The sequence below is a fragment of the Heptranchias perlo genome, chromosome 17, assembly GCF_035084215.1.
Source record: "Heptranchias perlo isolate sHepPer1 chromosome 17, sHepPer1.hap1, whole genome shotgun sequence".
NCBI classification, from domain to species: domain Eukaryota; kingdom Metazoa; phylum Chordata; class Chondrichthyes; order Hexanchiformes; family Hexanchidae; genus Heptranchias; species Heptranchias perlo.
In genome coordinates this window covers 16,344,655-16,360,521 of record NC_090341.1, presented here as the reverse complement: position 1 = coordinate 16,360,521, position 15,867 = coordinate 16,344,655, and the positions used below count along the sequence as shown (strand labels likewise).

The 15,867-nt window shown below is 41.7% G+C and overlaps 1 protein-coding gene across 2 annotated transcripts in view; it reads right to left on the bottom strand.

Annotated features, from left to right (window-relative positions):
* Nucleotides 1-13,272, bottom strand: part of ippk (inositol 1,3,4,5,6-pentakisphosphate 2-kinase) — a 99,396-nt gene extending 86,124 nt beyond the window's left edge. For both annotated transcript variants that reach the window (XM_067998619.1, XM_067998618.1), the window contains exon 1: nt 13,038-13,272. In XM_067998619.1, the coding sequence (XP_067854720.1) occupies nt 13,038-13,118 (81 nt within the window). In that variant the 5' untranslated portion in view covers nt 13,119-13,272. The remainder of the gene's footprint in view (nt 1-13,037) is intronic.
* Between the last annotated feature and the right edge of the window lie 2,595 nt (nt 13,273-15,867).

The window sequence follows — 15,867 nt, the reverse complement described above, 5'->3', positions numbered from 1 at the left end:
GAATTTTGAGGAAGTAACAAGGAGGGTCGTTGAGGATAGTGCATTTAATGTAGTCTACATGGATTTTAGCAAGGTCCCACATGGCAGACCGGTCAAAAAAGTACAAGCCCATGGGATCCAAGGGAAAGTGGCAAGTTGGATCCAAAATTGGTTCAGTGGCAGGAAGCAAAGGGTAATGGTCGACAGGTGGTTTTGTGACTGGAAGGCTGTTTCCAGTGGGGTTCCGCAGGGCTCAGTACTAGGTCCCTTGCTTTTTGTAGTATATATTAATGATTTAGACTTAAAGGTAGGGGGTATGATTAAGGAGTTTGCAGATGATACAAAAATTGGCCATGTGGTTGATACTGAGATGTTCCTGTAGTCTACAGCTTTCCATATCAATGGACTGGTCAGGCAGCAGAAACGTGGCAAATGGAATTCAATCCAGAGAAGTGTGAGGTAATGAATTTGGGGAGAGCAAACAAGGCAAGGGAATACACAATAAATGGGAGGATACTGAGAGGTGTCGAGAAACTGTCCACAGATCCCTGAAGGTAGGACAGGTAGATAAGGTGGTTAAGAAGGCATACAGGATACTTTCTTTTATCAGCCGAGGCAGAGAATATAAGAGCAGGGAGGTTATACTCGAAACGTATAAAACACTGGTTAGGCCACAGCTTAAGTACAGTTCTGGTCACCACATTACAGGAAAGATGTGACTGCACTAGAGAGGGTACAGAGGAGATTTATGGGGGTGTTGCCAGGACTGGAGAGTTTTAGCGATGAGGAAAGATTGGATAGGCTAGGGCTGTTTTCTTTGGAACGGAGGAGGCTGAGGGGTGATTTAATTGAGGTGTTTAAAATTATGACGGGCCTAAATAGAGTGGTTAGGAGGGACCTATTTCCCTTAGCAGAGAGGTCAATAACCAGGGGGCATAGACTTAAACTGATTGGTAGAAGGATTAGAGGAGAGCCCAGCAAAAGTTTTTTCACCCAGAGAGTGGTGAGGGGGGTCTGGAACTCACTGCCTGAAAGGGTGGTAGAGGCAGAAACCCACATCGCATTTAAAAAGTACCTGGATATACACTTGAAGTGCCATAACCTACAGGGCTATGGACCAAGTGCTGGAAAGCGGGATTAGGCTGGGTGGCTCATTTTCAGCCGCCACGGACACAATGGGCCAAATGGCCTCCTTCTGTGCCATAAATTTTCTATGATTCAATGAAATCCCTCTGACCATATTTAATAGGTCCTCATTTAAAAAATCTTGTTTTTCTATTATTCCTACCAAAGAGAATAACTTCACATTTTCCCACGTTATACTCTATCTGCCACCTTCTTACCCACTCACTTAACTTGTCTATATCCCTTTGCAGATTCTGTCGTCCTCACAACTTACTTTCCCACCTAGCTTTGTAGAGTCAACAAACTTCGATACATTACGCTCGGTCCCTTTATCTAAGTTATTAATATAGATTGTAAACAGCTGAGGCCCAAGCAGTGGTCCTTGCAACACCCCACTAGTTACAGCCTGCCAACCCAAAAATGACCCATTTATCCCTACTCTCTGTTTTCTGTCCGTTAACCAATTCTCTATCCATGCTAATATATTACCCCCAACCCCATGAGTCCTTATCTTGTGTAGCATTTTATCGAATGCCTTTTGAAAATCCAAATACATGACATCCATTGGTTCCCCTTTATCTACCCTGCTAGTTAAATCCTCAGAAAACTAAGATTTGACAAACACGATTTCCCTTTCATAAAACCACGTTGACTCTGCCTAAACATAGCAGGATTTTCTAAGTGCCCATTAACATGTCCTTAACAATGGATTCCAGCATTTTCCCAACTATTGATGTCAGGCTAACTGGCCTGTAGTTCCCTGTTTGCGCTCTCCCTCCTTTCTTGAACAGCGGTGTTACATTTGCTACCTTCCAATCCACTGGGACCATTCTAGAATTTAGGGAATTTTGGAAGATCACAACCAATGCATCCACTATCTCTGCAGCCACTTCTTTTGGAACCCTAGGATGTCGGTCATCAGGTCCAGGGGATTTGTTGGCTTTTAGTCCCATTAATTTCTCCAGCACTTTTTCTTTATATTACTTTAAGTTCCTCTCTCTCATTCGACCTTTTGTTCCCCACTACTTCTGTATGTTTTTTGTGTCTTCTATTGTGAAAAGAGATACAAAATATTTGTTTAACATCTCTGCCATTTCCTTATTCCTCATTATAATTTCTCCTGTCTCAGCCTCTAAGGGACCCACGTTTACTTTTGCTACTCTCTTCCTTTTTACATACTTGTCGAAGTTCTTATAATTTGTTTTTATATTTCTTGCTAGTTTACTCTCATACTCTATTTTCTCCCTCATCAATTTTTTGGTCATCTTCTGCTGGTTTCTAAAACCCTCCCAACCCTTAGGCTTCTTGGCAATATTATAAGCCTCCTCTTTTAATCGAATACTATCCTTAACTTCTTTAATTAGCCATGGATGGATCACTTTTCCCGTGGAGTTTTTATTCCTCAATGGAACGTATATGCGTTGAAAATTATGAAATATTTATTTAAATATTTGCCATTGCTTAACTATTGTCATATCTTTTAATCCAATTTCCCAATCTACCTTAGCCAACACGCCCCTCGTACCTACGCAATTGGCTTTAAGTTTAAGACTCTAATTTCGGAATAGAAGGGTATGCTGATAGGGTTAGATGATGTGGATGATGAAGTAGAGAGGGAGGAGGTTCGTGTGGAGCATAAACGTCAGCATAGGTCAGTTGGGCCGAATAGCTGTTTCTGTGCTGTAGACTCAATGTAACACGTTAAATGGCCGAGATTCAGTTGGGTGAAGCTAAGAATGTGAGGACAAACAGATTTCAAACTTGAAGCATTGGTGGACTGGAAGCTAATGTAGTTCAGCAAGTACTGGAGTGATGGGTGATCAGGACCTAGTTTGGAACAGGTTACATGCAAGAATTTTGGACAAGTTGTAGTTTATACAGGGCGGAGGATGACAGCAGGCCTGAAGTGGAACAGTCAAGTCCGGAGGTGGCAAAAAGTCACATATAATGATTTCAGCAGCAGATTATGTAAGATAGGAGCGGAGGAAGGCTGAATGACAAGGGGATTCTGAAGTTCATGCTCTTCAACTGTCCTAAAAACAGGAACTTAGTAACCAAATGAGTGTACAGTATCAGGACTGCAGATGTTGTTAAATACTGAAAGGTGCAAAAGGATGAGAACAAAAGGACAATCCTGATTTCTCATATACCTACTTATGCTACCGTATTAGTGATTTCATCCAACTATCCAGGTCATTTTCCAATAATAAAAATGGAGCATTTAAACCATGATTACTGTGACAGCATGCCTGTTGCCACATAAAGCATGCACAGGCATGCTCCTTTTAGGTGCACCATTTCCTCCAGTTTGAGAATTATTTTTGGACGGGTAAAGTGCAGCCGCCACTGCCCACTGGAGTACCTGAAACGTAAGTACAGAAAGCAAAATATCTTCTCTTTTTGGAAAGTGGCAGTGGTCAATACAAAATAACTACTACATGAGGACAAGGAATAACCTTTGAAAATATCACAGCAATATCAAGCTTTGTTCATTCAGATCAATATTTGTAAGTGTCAAAACAAATGGTAGAAATGCAAATGAAGCTTTTTTAAAAAAATAAATGCTCCAAGACTATCCTGTAGCAATGAAGTTGAACTATATACAGTACTGTTTTAGTACATAATCAAGTGTCAGACTTGGCTCAGAGGTAGCACTCTCGCCAGAATCAGAAGGTCCTGAGTTCAAGTCCCACTCGAGACTTGAGCACATAATTTAGGCTGACACTTCAGTGAAGTACTGTGGGAGCACTGCACTGTTGAGGGTGTCGTCTTTCGGATGAGACGTTAAATCGAGGACCCATCTAAGATGCAGACTTAAAAGATCCCATGGCATTATTCGAAGACCAGGTCTCCAAGTGTCCTGGCCAATATTTATCCCTCAAGCAACATTACAAACAGATTATCTGGTCAATATCTCAATGCTTTTTGAATAGACTACACATACTGGATTCCAACCTTCTACAGATTCATGTTACACACCAACTACAAGAGTAGTCAGAGACTTGGTACATGACTATAGCTCTTATATCTACATATGAAACATTCTGCCATTTAATTGTGTGGCAGATTTGGAAACTGGCAAATACACACCACCAAACAAGATAATGAAGAATGCCCCAGCAGCAAGGCAACTAATTTTTCACCAGTTTCCCACAGTTGGATTATGCATTGGTGATCCACTAGAAATTTGTGATAAGCTTCCAATTTATCTGCAGAAATAGTCATGGCAAAACCTTAAACCACAAGGACAATATATTTACAGAAAAAGACATCAACCTACAAGCCAGTTAGCCTCAACCAGGCTGTAACATAACTTAACTAAATAAAGGTTTGACAATACAGAAGCACAAGCACCACATAATTATAGTCACAAACACTGTCAACTGTGATGGGGGAGAAAGAGGGTTGAAAACATTCATTTGCTGATTAGATAAATGCTTACGAGGAATAATTTTTTTAAAATCCTCATACAGCCCTTCAGGCCAAAAGGATACGTGCAGAGGTCTCCTCACCATTTTGATCAAAGAAAGATACAACGCAAAAAATTGACTTCAATAGTCAGTGTCAAAGCTCGATTACTTTATTTTCTTAGCCCTAATCAGGGCCAGTTCTCACACTCCTCCTTGAAATTAAAAGTTAACTACCCAAAGCCCAAAGGGAATCAATTGAATCAATAAGAGTACAACCAAACAATTAAAGCACAACTATCACAGATTGGTAGGAATTAAGTATTTCAAATCCATGACTCAGGCTGTGAAAGAACTGTATGGGGTTGCTTTTAGTACTGTATTGGCCTTGAACAATTAGAATAAATACTTAACTTAATTTTGACCACCACTTCTGGTTACCCTATCTTCTCTTTTTTGCAATGGTCAACGTCCGTCCTGTGACCACAGCAACAAAATCCACACCCAAAATGTACAGTAATGTATGCATAATCTGCAATGATACCTGAAAGTAGAGGTCAGTGGTTGTATCCCACAGTACTGTACAACTGTACACATTCTGAAGAATGCCAAATATTCAGATTAGTATATAGTACATTTGTCTCAAGTTTTAAATCTACAGTAATTCCTTAGTATTTTGTTATCTCAGTGACGTTATCCCATTTGAGCATTTTTGCCCATCTAAATTTTTAGCTAATACAACTCCAGAAAACCCTAACCTTGTCAGTGAGCAAGTAACACTTAAAATGTAGTAGTTTATTTTCAAGAATGGTTGTGTAGCCTTCAAAGAGATGAAACCAATTCTAAAAGAGTATCAGGGTTGCATAAGAAAAATAATGGGAATGAAATCATAATCTCAACACATTGCTGCATCAATGACCTTCGCTCTATCATATGATCAGTGGTGGAGCTGTTTGTTCCATTCACAATTTCTCCATTAAACAAACAGTCCATGCCAGTAAGACCTAAACAGCATCTTGGCTTAGGCTAAATGTAAGGAATCTTACAACACCAGGTTATAGTCCAACAGTTTTATTTGAAAATCACAAGCTTTCGGAGGCTTGAGCTTGTGATTGTCAAATAAAACTGTTGGACTATAACCTGGTGTTGTAAGATTCCTTACATTTGTCCACCCCAGTCCATCACCGGCATCTCCACATCTTGGCGTAGGCTATTAAGTGAAAGGTAACATTCATGCCACATCATGTCTGACAACCACTATCCCTAACAAAAAAAAGGCCCAACTATAACCTTCAACTAGCCCCTGCCCTTCAACAGTACCACCATTTCCATGTCCCCCACCATCAAAATCTTGGGAGTCACCAATGACCAGCCGTATCAACAACGGGGTTACAACAATGAAGTCGAGCCTGGATACTCTCCAACAAGTGTCTCACCTCCTGACTCTTCAGTTTCTAAACCAATGAGATTAAAGCAATGGAATAGGCACTACTTGCCTGGATGGGTTCAGCCACAACACTCAAGAAGCTAGACACCATCCAGGACAAAGCAATCCGATTGAACGCACCCTATCACTGAACTCAATATCTATCCTGACGCACTACGGCTCCAGTATGTTCTAGTGACAGGATGCACTGCAGCAACTCACCAAGCTTACTTCAACAGTACCTCTCATCCCTGCGACCTCTACCACTAAGAAGGACAAGAGCTGCAAGACTACGGGAACACCATCACCTTAGAGACACACACTATCCTGACTCGGACATATATCACCGTTCCTTCATCATTCCTAGGTCAAAATCTTGGAATTCCCTTACCTAACACCATCATGGAAGCCTTAATAGCATAAGGACTGCAATGGTTCATGGAGAAAGCACACCACAACTGAGGAGCTACAAATGCAGCCTTGCCCACATCCCAGAAACAAATAAAAAGGCCCAAACTATTAAAAGTGGGGGGGGGGGGGCGGGGAAAGTGCAGAAAAAAAAGGCTAGAAAGAGAATAACATCGACAACAATGAATAGAAATGCTGGCTGCCCAAAAAATGACGACTTGCTTTGCTTTCTAGCTGAAAGAAAACAAATAGCTAAGAAAAATGTTCTATTCCTTTACTGTCCAACACTTAAAACAATTTGACAGCTTCCACAAATTCAAGCAAAAACCAAATTCCACCCCTGACCTACATAGTAGTCTTTTCCCCTCATTGCTAATGTATTTGTATACAAAAACAGCAGCTGGATGAATCTGAAATATATAATCAAAAAATCTGAGGAAACTAGTGTCTTAAGTGAAGTAAATTATGTTACAGCACAGCAATTTCTAGCTGATCTGTCAAAACTAAAAGTAGCAATTTAAAAATGGGCCAGCTACAGTACATAGTGATCAGTTTGTCTACTTTAGTAAATGACACAAGGAATATCACCATTAGACATTAGCTTGCCAATGCTATCTTTGGTCAACTGAACACTAAGCCAAGTTGGCAATATGAGCTACCTACACTTGAGGCCCATTTTGAACCTATATAATTACTTAATTTATGATCGTAATATACATCACATTAGGGCTTGCTGTGATGCAGCAAATGAACACAGCTGCAGATGTGATTAAAAAGTCAAGTTTTCTATGCACACTGTATTATGTGAAGGAAGTTATGTTCACAGGTGCAATCAAAGTGCTCCCTAAACTTTATGCAGCAAAAAAATTGCCATAACAATGTTAGAGTTTAATGAAAAGAAAATTGAAAGCCATCTTCTCATCTTACATTATATTAAAAAAGGGAAAAATAAAAGGGTTGATTAAAAAGGAAATAGAGAACTGCTACCATCTCACCTCACCAACCTTCAAAAAAAATAAAATTGAAGTATGAATAATGCTGAACTTGAATAAAGTGATTTGCAAACTAGCTTTGAAATTTATTAGTAATTGCAGTAATTTGGAATTCCTATGTTTGTCAATTTACTGCTACCAGACTGCAGCCAAATGTGTTCATGCATGCTTTTAAACAAATTGTCAATTGAAATTAGAAAAAGCTTATACAAATGCTGGGCATTTTAACCGTTTAATTTTTGTTTTGTTTCCTTACCAGCTTTCAAAATTCAACCTTCAAACAATTACAAACAAACTTCTAATCATTTCTAAAGTTAAATAATGAAAATGCAATCACTATGTTTTGATGAGCCTTTTAAAATAAATTTCAGGATTATTCAAGCAAAGTTGTACTATGGTCATTAAAGTTTGATACAATGGACCAAAATTTCAATAAAATTATAGAAGATTTGGGTCTGAGAATTGTAGATATACATCATATATCCCGTATAAATTTCATTATATGTTTGTGCTATAAAAATGGGTAAACTAGATACGAGTCAGCAATAAAAGTTTGGACTTCCACAATTTCAAATTAATGTTTAGCAGACTTGTAAATATTTATAGGTAATGGCAGTGGGGTGTAAGCAGCAACATGAAAAACTTGGTGGCCCCAGCCTGAGCACTATACCATTAAGGAATTTGTTCTGATGTTATCCAAGGCAGAGTGGAAAAAAATGCCAGTTCACAATGACAGATGCACCCTCCAGGTCCCATCAATGAGGCAGGATGGTGAGTCAATCGTAATAACAACATGTCTGGCTCAGCTATCAGAAGGCCAAATCCAGAGGATCAACTTGGTTGCAAATTCGTACCACCAGCTACATCATCTTGGAGCCCAGAACCAGGATGACCAGATGCAGTTTAATGTGGAAAAATGCAAAGTAATATATTCTGGAAGTAATAAGGTAAGGAAAAAGACCTTAAATGGTAAAGATTTTAAAGAGAGTCCAGGAGCAGAGGGACCTTAGTGCACATACACACAGGTCATTAAAAGTGGCAGCGCAAATAGATAAGGCTATAAAAAAGGTAAACAGAATCCATGGCTTTGAACCAGGAGACACAGGATACAAGGTGATGTTGAACATAAGACCATTGCCACCACTGCAGTATTACGATGCATTACGATCACCTCATTTGGGATAAGGAAGCAAAAGAAGATGTGCAGTGTATATTCACTAAGATGTCAGGAATAAGCGTTACAGGTAGGAAGAAACTCCGTTTCCCCCCCCCCCCCATGAGAACTGAGGAGCTAGGGACTGGCCTGATGCAGGTATTCATATGAAGAATTACAATCAGGTAACAGCAATATATTGTTTCCATTGGTCAGAGAGACAGTAAGGAGTGAGCACTAATTTAAGATCATCAGAAAAAGAATAAAGTAGAGATTATCAAAAGTTTCTTTACACAGAGCGGTTAGAATATGGAATTCTCTGCCACAAATTGCTGAAGCAGAGCACATAAATTCTTTTAAATGAGAATTAGATAGTTGCTTGGGAAAAAAAAAAAGAGTACGAGTAATAATGTAGGATTGGACTTAGTGACTGATGTGGCGAAAAACACCACCCACTTGATGGGCGGTACGACCTGTTTCTGTGCAATAACATTCTACAATTGGCACGGTGAGCTGCACAATTCAAAATGTACAACAGCATTGCACCATCCTCTCACCAGCATGGACACACCATGTTCTACAGCAATTGGAAGTGCAGAGCTTCAGCAACTCATTGCCTTTCCACAACCCAAATCATATGGGGGCCAAACAGTGGATACGTTCACGTACTCTACAACTTGCATTTATATAGCGCCTTTAATGAAGCAAAACATCCCAAGGCACTTCACAGGAGCGTTATTAAACAAAATATTGACACCGAGCTACATAAGGAGATATTAGGACAGGCGACCAAAAGCTTGGTCAAAGTGGTAGGTTTTAAGGAGCATCTTAAAAGGAGGAAAGAGGGGTAGAGGGGTTTAGGGAAGGAATTCCAGAACTCAGGTAGCTGACGGCACGGCCGCCAATGGTGGAGCAATTAAAATCAGGGATGCGCAAGAGGCAAGAATTGGAGGAGCACAGAGATCTCGGAGGGTTGTAGGGCTGGAGGAAATTACAGAGATGGGGAGGGATGAAGCCATGAAGGGATTTGAAAACAAAGATGAGAATTTTAAAATCAAAGCATTACCGGACCAGGAGCCAATGTAGATCATCGAGCACAGGGGTGATGGGAGAACAGGACTTGGTGCGAGTTAGGATACGGGCAGCAGTGTTTTGGATGAGCTCAAGTTTATGGAGGGTGGAAGATGGGAGGCTAGCCAGGAGTTACCCTCCAGTTATCACCTCCCAGCAGCTATCATTGAAACCCCGCACTCCCGAAGTACAACAGTTACATAACACACATCTGCCAACTGTGTGATTAAAGGACTCATGCAAGTCAATTTGTAACAAGTCAGCCAGATTGATGTACCGGGCCTCCAAGTCCTACACCACATGCAATGCTTGCTCATCTTTAGCACGTAAATTCAAAGTAACAAATTACTATGGCATTATTCTTATAATTAGTAACCACAACTAGATAGTTGAAAGCCATTTGTTAAATAGACGATCCAGGCTGCAAGAATGAACATAATTATCGATTTATTTATTTTTTTAAATCAATATTTGTCAGTTAATTAAACAACGGTTCTACTTATACATCCAAGTGAACATGAAATATCTTATACTTGTGATTTACAAACTCTTTACATCAAAATTTCCAACAGTGCAAGATATAGTAGTAACTGATATTCGAACAATTTGCATTTATACAGCACCTTTCACGAAGTAGAACGCCCCGAAGCACTTCACAGGAGTAAAAAGTGTCAAAAATTGACACCAAGCCAAAGGAGGAGACATTAGGAGGGGAGACTACAAGCTTGTTCGAACAGGTAGGTTTTAAGAAGCATCTTACGAACATACAAAATTGACGAATCTTAAAAGGAGGAGGGGTGAAAGCGGAGAGGTTTAGGGAGGGATTTCTAAGGCTTAGGGCCTGTATGAATGAAGGTACGGCCACCAATGCTAGGGCGGAGGAAGGCGGTATACACAGAGGCCAGAGTTGGAGGAATGCAGAGTACTTGGAAGGTTAGGGTCGGAGAAGGTTATAGAGATAGGGAGGGGCAAGGTAATGGAGGGATTTGAATAGGAGGGTGGTAATTTTTAAATTCGAGGCATTAATGGATCAGAAGCCAATCTAGGTCAGCAAGCACAGGGGTAATGGGTGAACAGGACTTTATGGGGGTTAGGATACATGCAGAATTTTGGATGAGCTCAAGTTTATGAAGGGTAGAAGATGGGAGGCCGGCCAGGCGAGCATTGAAAGAGTCAATTCTGGAGGTAACAAAAACAAGGATGAGGGTTTCAATAGCAGATAAGCTGAATCGGGGCCGAGATGAATTATGTTACGTAGGTGGTCTTTGTGATTGAGAGAATATGGGTGGGAAGCTCAGCTCAGGGTCAAATAGGATGCCAAGATTGCAAACAGTCTGCTTCAGCCAGAGAAAGTGGCAGGGGAGGAGGAGGATGGAATTGGTGATAAGGGAACGGAGTTTGCGGCACAAGCTGAAGGCGACGGATTCGGTCTTCCCAAGGTTTAATTAGAGAAAATTTATGCTTATCCAGGGCTGGATGTCAGACAAGCAGTCTGACAACACAGAGGCAGTGAAGGGGTAGAGAGAAATGTGGTGGAGGAGCTGGGTGTCATCAGCAGATATGCGGAATCTGACATCATGTCTTCAGATGATTTCGCCGAGGAACAGCATGTAGGTGAGAAACAGGAGGGGACAGGATAGATCCTTTGAGGACTCTAGAGGTAACTGTGCAAGAAGAGAAACCATTGCAGGGTATTCTCTGGCTACGACTGTATAGGTAAGAGTGGAACCACGTGAGGGCAGTCCCACTCAGCTGGACAACGGAGGAGAGGCCTGAGGAGGATGGTGTGGTCAACAGTGTCAAAGGCTGCAGACAGGTCGAAAAGGATGAGGAGGGATGGTGCACCATGGTCAGTCAGAGGATGTCATTTGTGACTTTGATTTGAGCCATTTCAGTGTTGCACATGGGCAGAAATCTGATTGGAGGTTCAAACACAGAGTTGCAGGAAAGTAATACAATAAACTTTTTTAAAGACTGAAATACTTTCCTAGTTGATATCAGTCTTTTTCCCCCTCCACCAATTCTCTCCCCTCCCCTGAAGGCATCAACTCCTTGCTGGCCCCACAGACACCAAGTTTCCTCTGGTGCTTATCCATCTGGTCATTCACATGTGAGAATAAGGCCATCATAATCAAGCCTGATACTGTCCTCGCCTTATGTCTACACGTACAGGGTCACTGGATAGCAATCAGAATTAGAAAACCTGGGCAATATTTGCCCTTCCAAGCCCAAGGATCAGAGAAGCCCACATTTTTGTTTACAAGATTCCTTCTGGCCTCCAGTTTTGTGTGAAGATTATTCAGATTTACAAAAAAAAACTTGCACTTCCCTGGAAAAACACACAGCACATTTTAAGGGAGAAAACAAATACACAGGACAACAAGGCAGAACAAATCCATTTTCATTGTGCAATCAAATTTAATGAGTAACTTAACAGCTATTGCCTTGCAAAGAGAGTACCAGTTAATAAACACAGCGTAAAGAGCATTTTGATTTTTCAACATTTCACAAGGCTTCATATCCACCCAGCTGAATCAAACCATAGTACACATACCAGTTAACAGCAACATAATACTATTATACTACAGCAGTTTATACTATTATACTACAGCAGTTTTATAGTACAGTCACTCCTGGTCTAAGAAGTTTTCTACACATCTTAAGATGGGGCAATAAGTACTGTACATATACTCACAGTGCAGTGACACCAGCTCCTAATCCAGTACTTATGTATGCATTTTTCTTTTAAATATGGCAATTTTACATAGATGAGGAGAGAATTCATAAGTTTACAAGGCAATCATAACATAAAAACGTTAAAACACAAATGAGTAAACCCAAGCCAGGTAGCTGAAAGCCCACAGGTGGTAACGTATCTCTGAACTCGATTCGTTTGAAGCAGGCGTTTAGCAGGGAGGTAGACACACTCTCAGGGATTATGCCCCTCTCAGGGAAGAGCACCAATTTTACCAATCCCCACTAGGTTAGTCAAATGGATGAAATTAGCACCCGTCTTCGCTTAAAATATCAGGAGTTGATGATGTTTTTTCTGCAGATCATTGCAAGATTTAAAGACTGCGACGCACTTTTTTTTTTAAAAAAAGACCCACTTTGACAAATGCGCATTTGTTCCGCACAGCGAAACCTAATGCAAAAGCGGAAACGTACAATACATCGTGGCAATAGGATTAATTTTAAAAGAAGAGAACCCTTCCGATCAAAGGGAGTACAACGACACTTACTTTGCTCACAGCAATTAAAACCCCTAACTAACTTGTGTGTGACGTGCTACATGGGATCATGCAAGTAAGGCAATGCACGTTTCCCATTTATAAGATGCTTCCTGCCGCAGAGATTACAGCAGCCCCGTTGCAAATGAACCCCATTTTACATTATTATTTCGATGTACGTGCGCACGAGGATGAGCGCGAGCAAGGAGTGCCACTCGCGTGCAGTTAATCGCGCGCCCTCCTAACCTGGACGTGGGAAACGACCAAACTTCGGTTCCCTTCCCCGTGGTACTTCCATTCGTTTTCGTCGAGTTCCTTCAGTTCCATAACCTTCTGTGGGTTCGGAATTTCCTCTTTTTTTTTTCTCTCCCCCTCTCCGCCGCTACCGTTAGCTCCACTCTCCTCACATACGCTCAACGCACGCACGCTCGATCGATCGATCCCAGAGCGCCCGCTCCTCACATCCACAGTCACCGCCGTCTAACCGCGCACAGGAAGAGGAAAACACAACCTAACCGGCTTACCGGAAACGCTCACTCCGCGCCGCCCGCCCCCCCCCCACCCCAGTGCCGATTGGGCGAACGCCGTGGGACGGTTCCTGATTGGTGATTTCCGAACACGATATTGCCGTACCATTGGTCGGTAACTCCGCCCCGCCCCCATCATGACCCAACAAAACATCTGCACTTCCGAGTTAGGTTGAGAGGGAGAGTCGTGGCCGTGGAATGTCGGAAATGGCACCTCACCAACTCCTGACATTGTTCCTCCTCCAAAGCTCCAGTTGATTGGATCACAAATCCAGGATAATGTGTAATATCGGCCTTAAATAAAATAAAAACAACTTTATACCAAAACCCCTGTCTTGCTTGATTCAACTACGTAAAGAGTGATTTTTTTTTGCAGGCAGCAGAAGTTACTTGTTCTATACAAATTTGCATATGTTACATGCACACAAAGAATCCAAAAAAATCATAAGGCTAAAAAGGTATACAATCTCCTTTGTCATTTCCTTCATCAAATATGCAGCACAGTGTAATGATGTCTGATTCCCAGCACAATGAATAGGTACTGCTTGGTGTATTTTTCCTTAAACCTTAGCACAACCATAGCATATTCGTGTGAAACAGCTTTGGTTTAAAGCAATTTCAGTATTTAATTACATGCTGTGACCTACTTTCATTTCAGTAACTAACATACATACCAATCCTCAGGTGGCATGCTAATTATATCAATGTTATCATACATACATTCAAGGGAGGTAGATGAATTTAGAATTCAGCTTTTTTTTTGTTCATTCAAATGTGGGCGCCACTGGCTGAGGCTAGCATTCATTGCCCATCCCTAATTGCCCTTGAGAGGATGGTGGTGAGCCACCTCCTTGAACTGCTGCAGTTTGTGTGGTGAAGGTTCTCCCACAGTACTGTTGGATAGGGAGTTCCAGGATTTTGACCCAGCGACGATGAAGGAACAGCGATATATTTCCAAGTCAGGATGGTGTGTGACTTGGAGGGGAACGTGCAGTCGGTGGTGTTCCCATGTGCCTGCTGCCCTTGTCCTTCTAGGTGGTACAGGTCACGGGTTTGGGAGGTGCTGTCGAAGAAGCCTTGGCGAGTTGCTGCAGTGCATCCTGTAGATGGTACATACCGCAGCCATGTTGCGCCAGTGGTGGAGGAAGTGAATGTTTAAGGTGGTGGATGGGGTGCCAATCAAGCAAGCTGCTTTGTCCTGGATGGTGTCGAGCTTCTTGAGTGTTGTTGGAGCTGCACTCATTTATTCCATCACACTCCTGACTTGTGCCTTGTAGATGGTGGAAAGGCTTTGGGGAGCCAGGAGATGAGTCACTCGCCGCAGAATACCCTGCTTCTGACCTGCTCCTGTAGCCACAGTATTTATGTGGCTGGTCCAGTTAAGTTTCTGGTCAATGGTGACCCCCCCCCCCCAGGATGCTGATGGTGAGGGATTCGGCAATGGTAATGTTGTTGAATGTCAAGGGGAGGTGGTTAGACTCTCTCTTGTTGGTCATTGCCTGGCACTTGTCTGGCGCGAATGTTACTTGCCACTTATCAGCCCAAGCCTGCATGTTGTCCAGGTCTTGCTGCATGTGGGCACGGACTTCTTCATTATCTGAGAAACTGCGAATGGAGATGAACACTGTGCAATCTTCAGCGAACCACCCCACTTCTGATCTTATGTTGGATGAAGGTCATTGATGAAGCATCTGAAGATGATTGGGCCTAGAATACTGCCCTGAGGAATTCCTGCAGTGAAGTCTTTGCAAGTATAGTATCCCAATTGTGATAGTTCTGAATAATAGAGGTGTTCAAAATCATGAAGGGTTTTGATAGAGTAAATAAGGAGAATGAGGAAAGGCAATATAAACTAAATTGTACAATTTTAAAGGGGGTGCAAGAACAGAGAGGCCTGGGGGTGTATGTACACAAATCTTTGAAGGTGGCAGGACAAGTTGAGAAGGCCGTTAAAAAAGCATATGGTACCCTTGGCTTTATTAATAGAGGCATAGAAAAGCAAAGAAGTTATGATAAACCTTTATAAAACATTGATTAGGCCTCAGCTGGAGTATTGTGTTCAATTCTGGGCACCACACTTTAGGAAAGATGTCAAGGCCAAAGGGAGGGTGCAAAAGAGATTTACAAGAATTGTACCAGGGATGAGGGACTTCAATTGTATGGAGAGATTGGAGCAGCTGGGGTTCTTCTCCCTCGAGCAGAGAAGGTTAAGGGGAGATTTGATAGAGGTGTTCAAAATCATGAATGGTTTTGATAGGGTAAATAAGGAGAAACTGTTTCCAGTGGCAGAAGGGTCAGGAACCAAAGGATACAGATTTAAGGTGATTGGCAAAAAATCCAGAGGCAATATGAGGAAACATTTTTTTACGCAGCGATTTATTGTGATCTGGGATGTGCTGCCTGAAAGGGTGGTGGAAGCAGATTCAATAATAACTTTCAATAGGGTGTTGGATAAATACTTGAAGGGGAAAAAATTACAGGGCTATGTGGAAAGAGAAGGGGAGTGGGACTAATTGGATAGCTCTACCAAAGGGCTACCACAAGCAAGA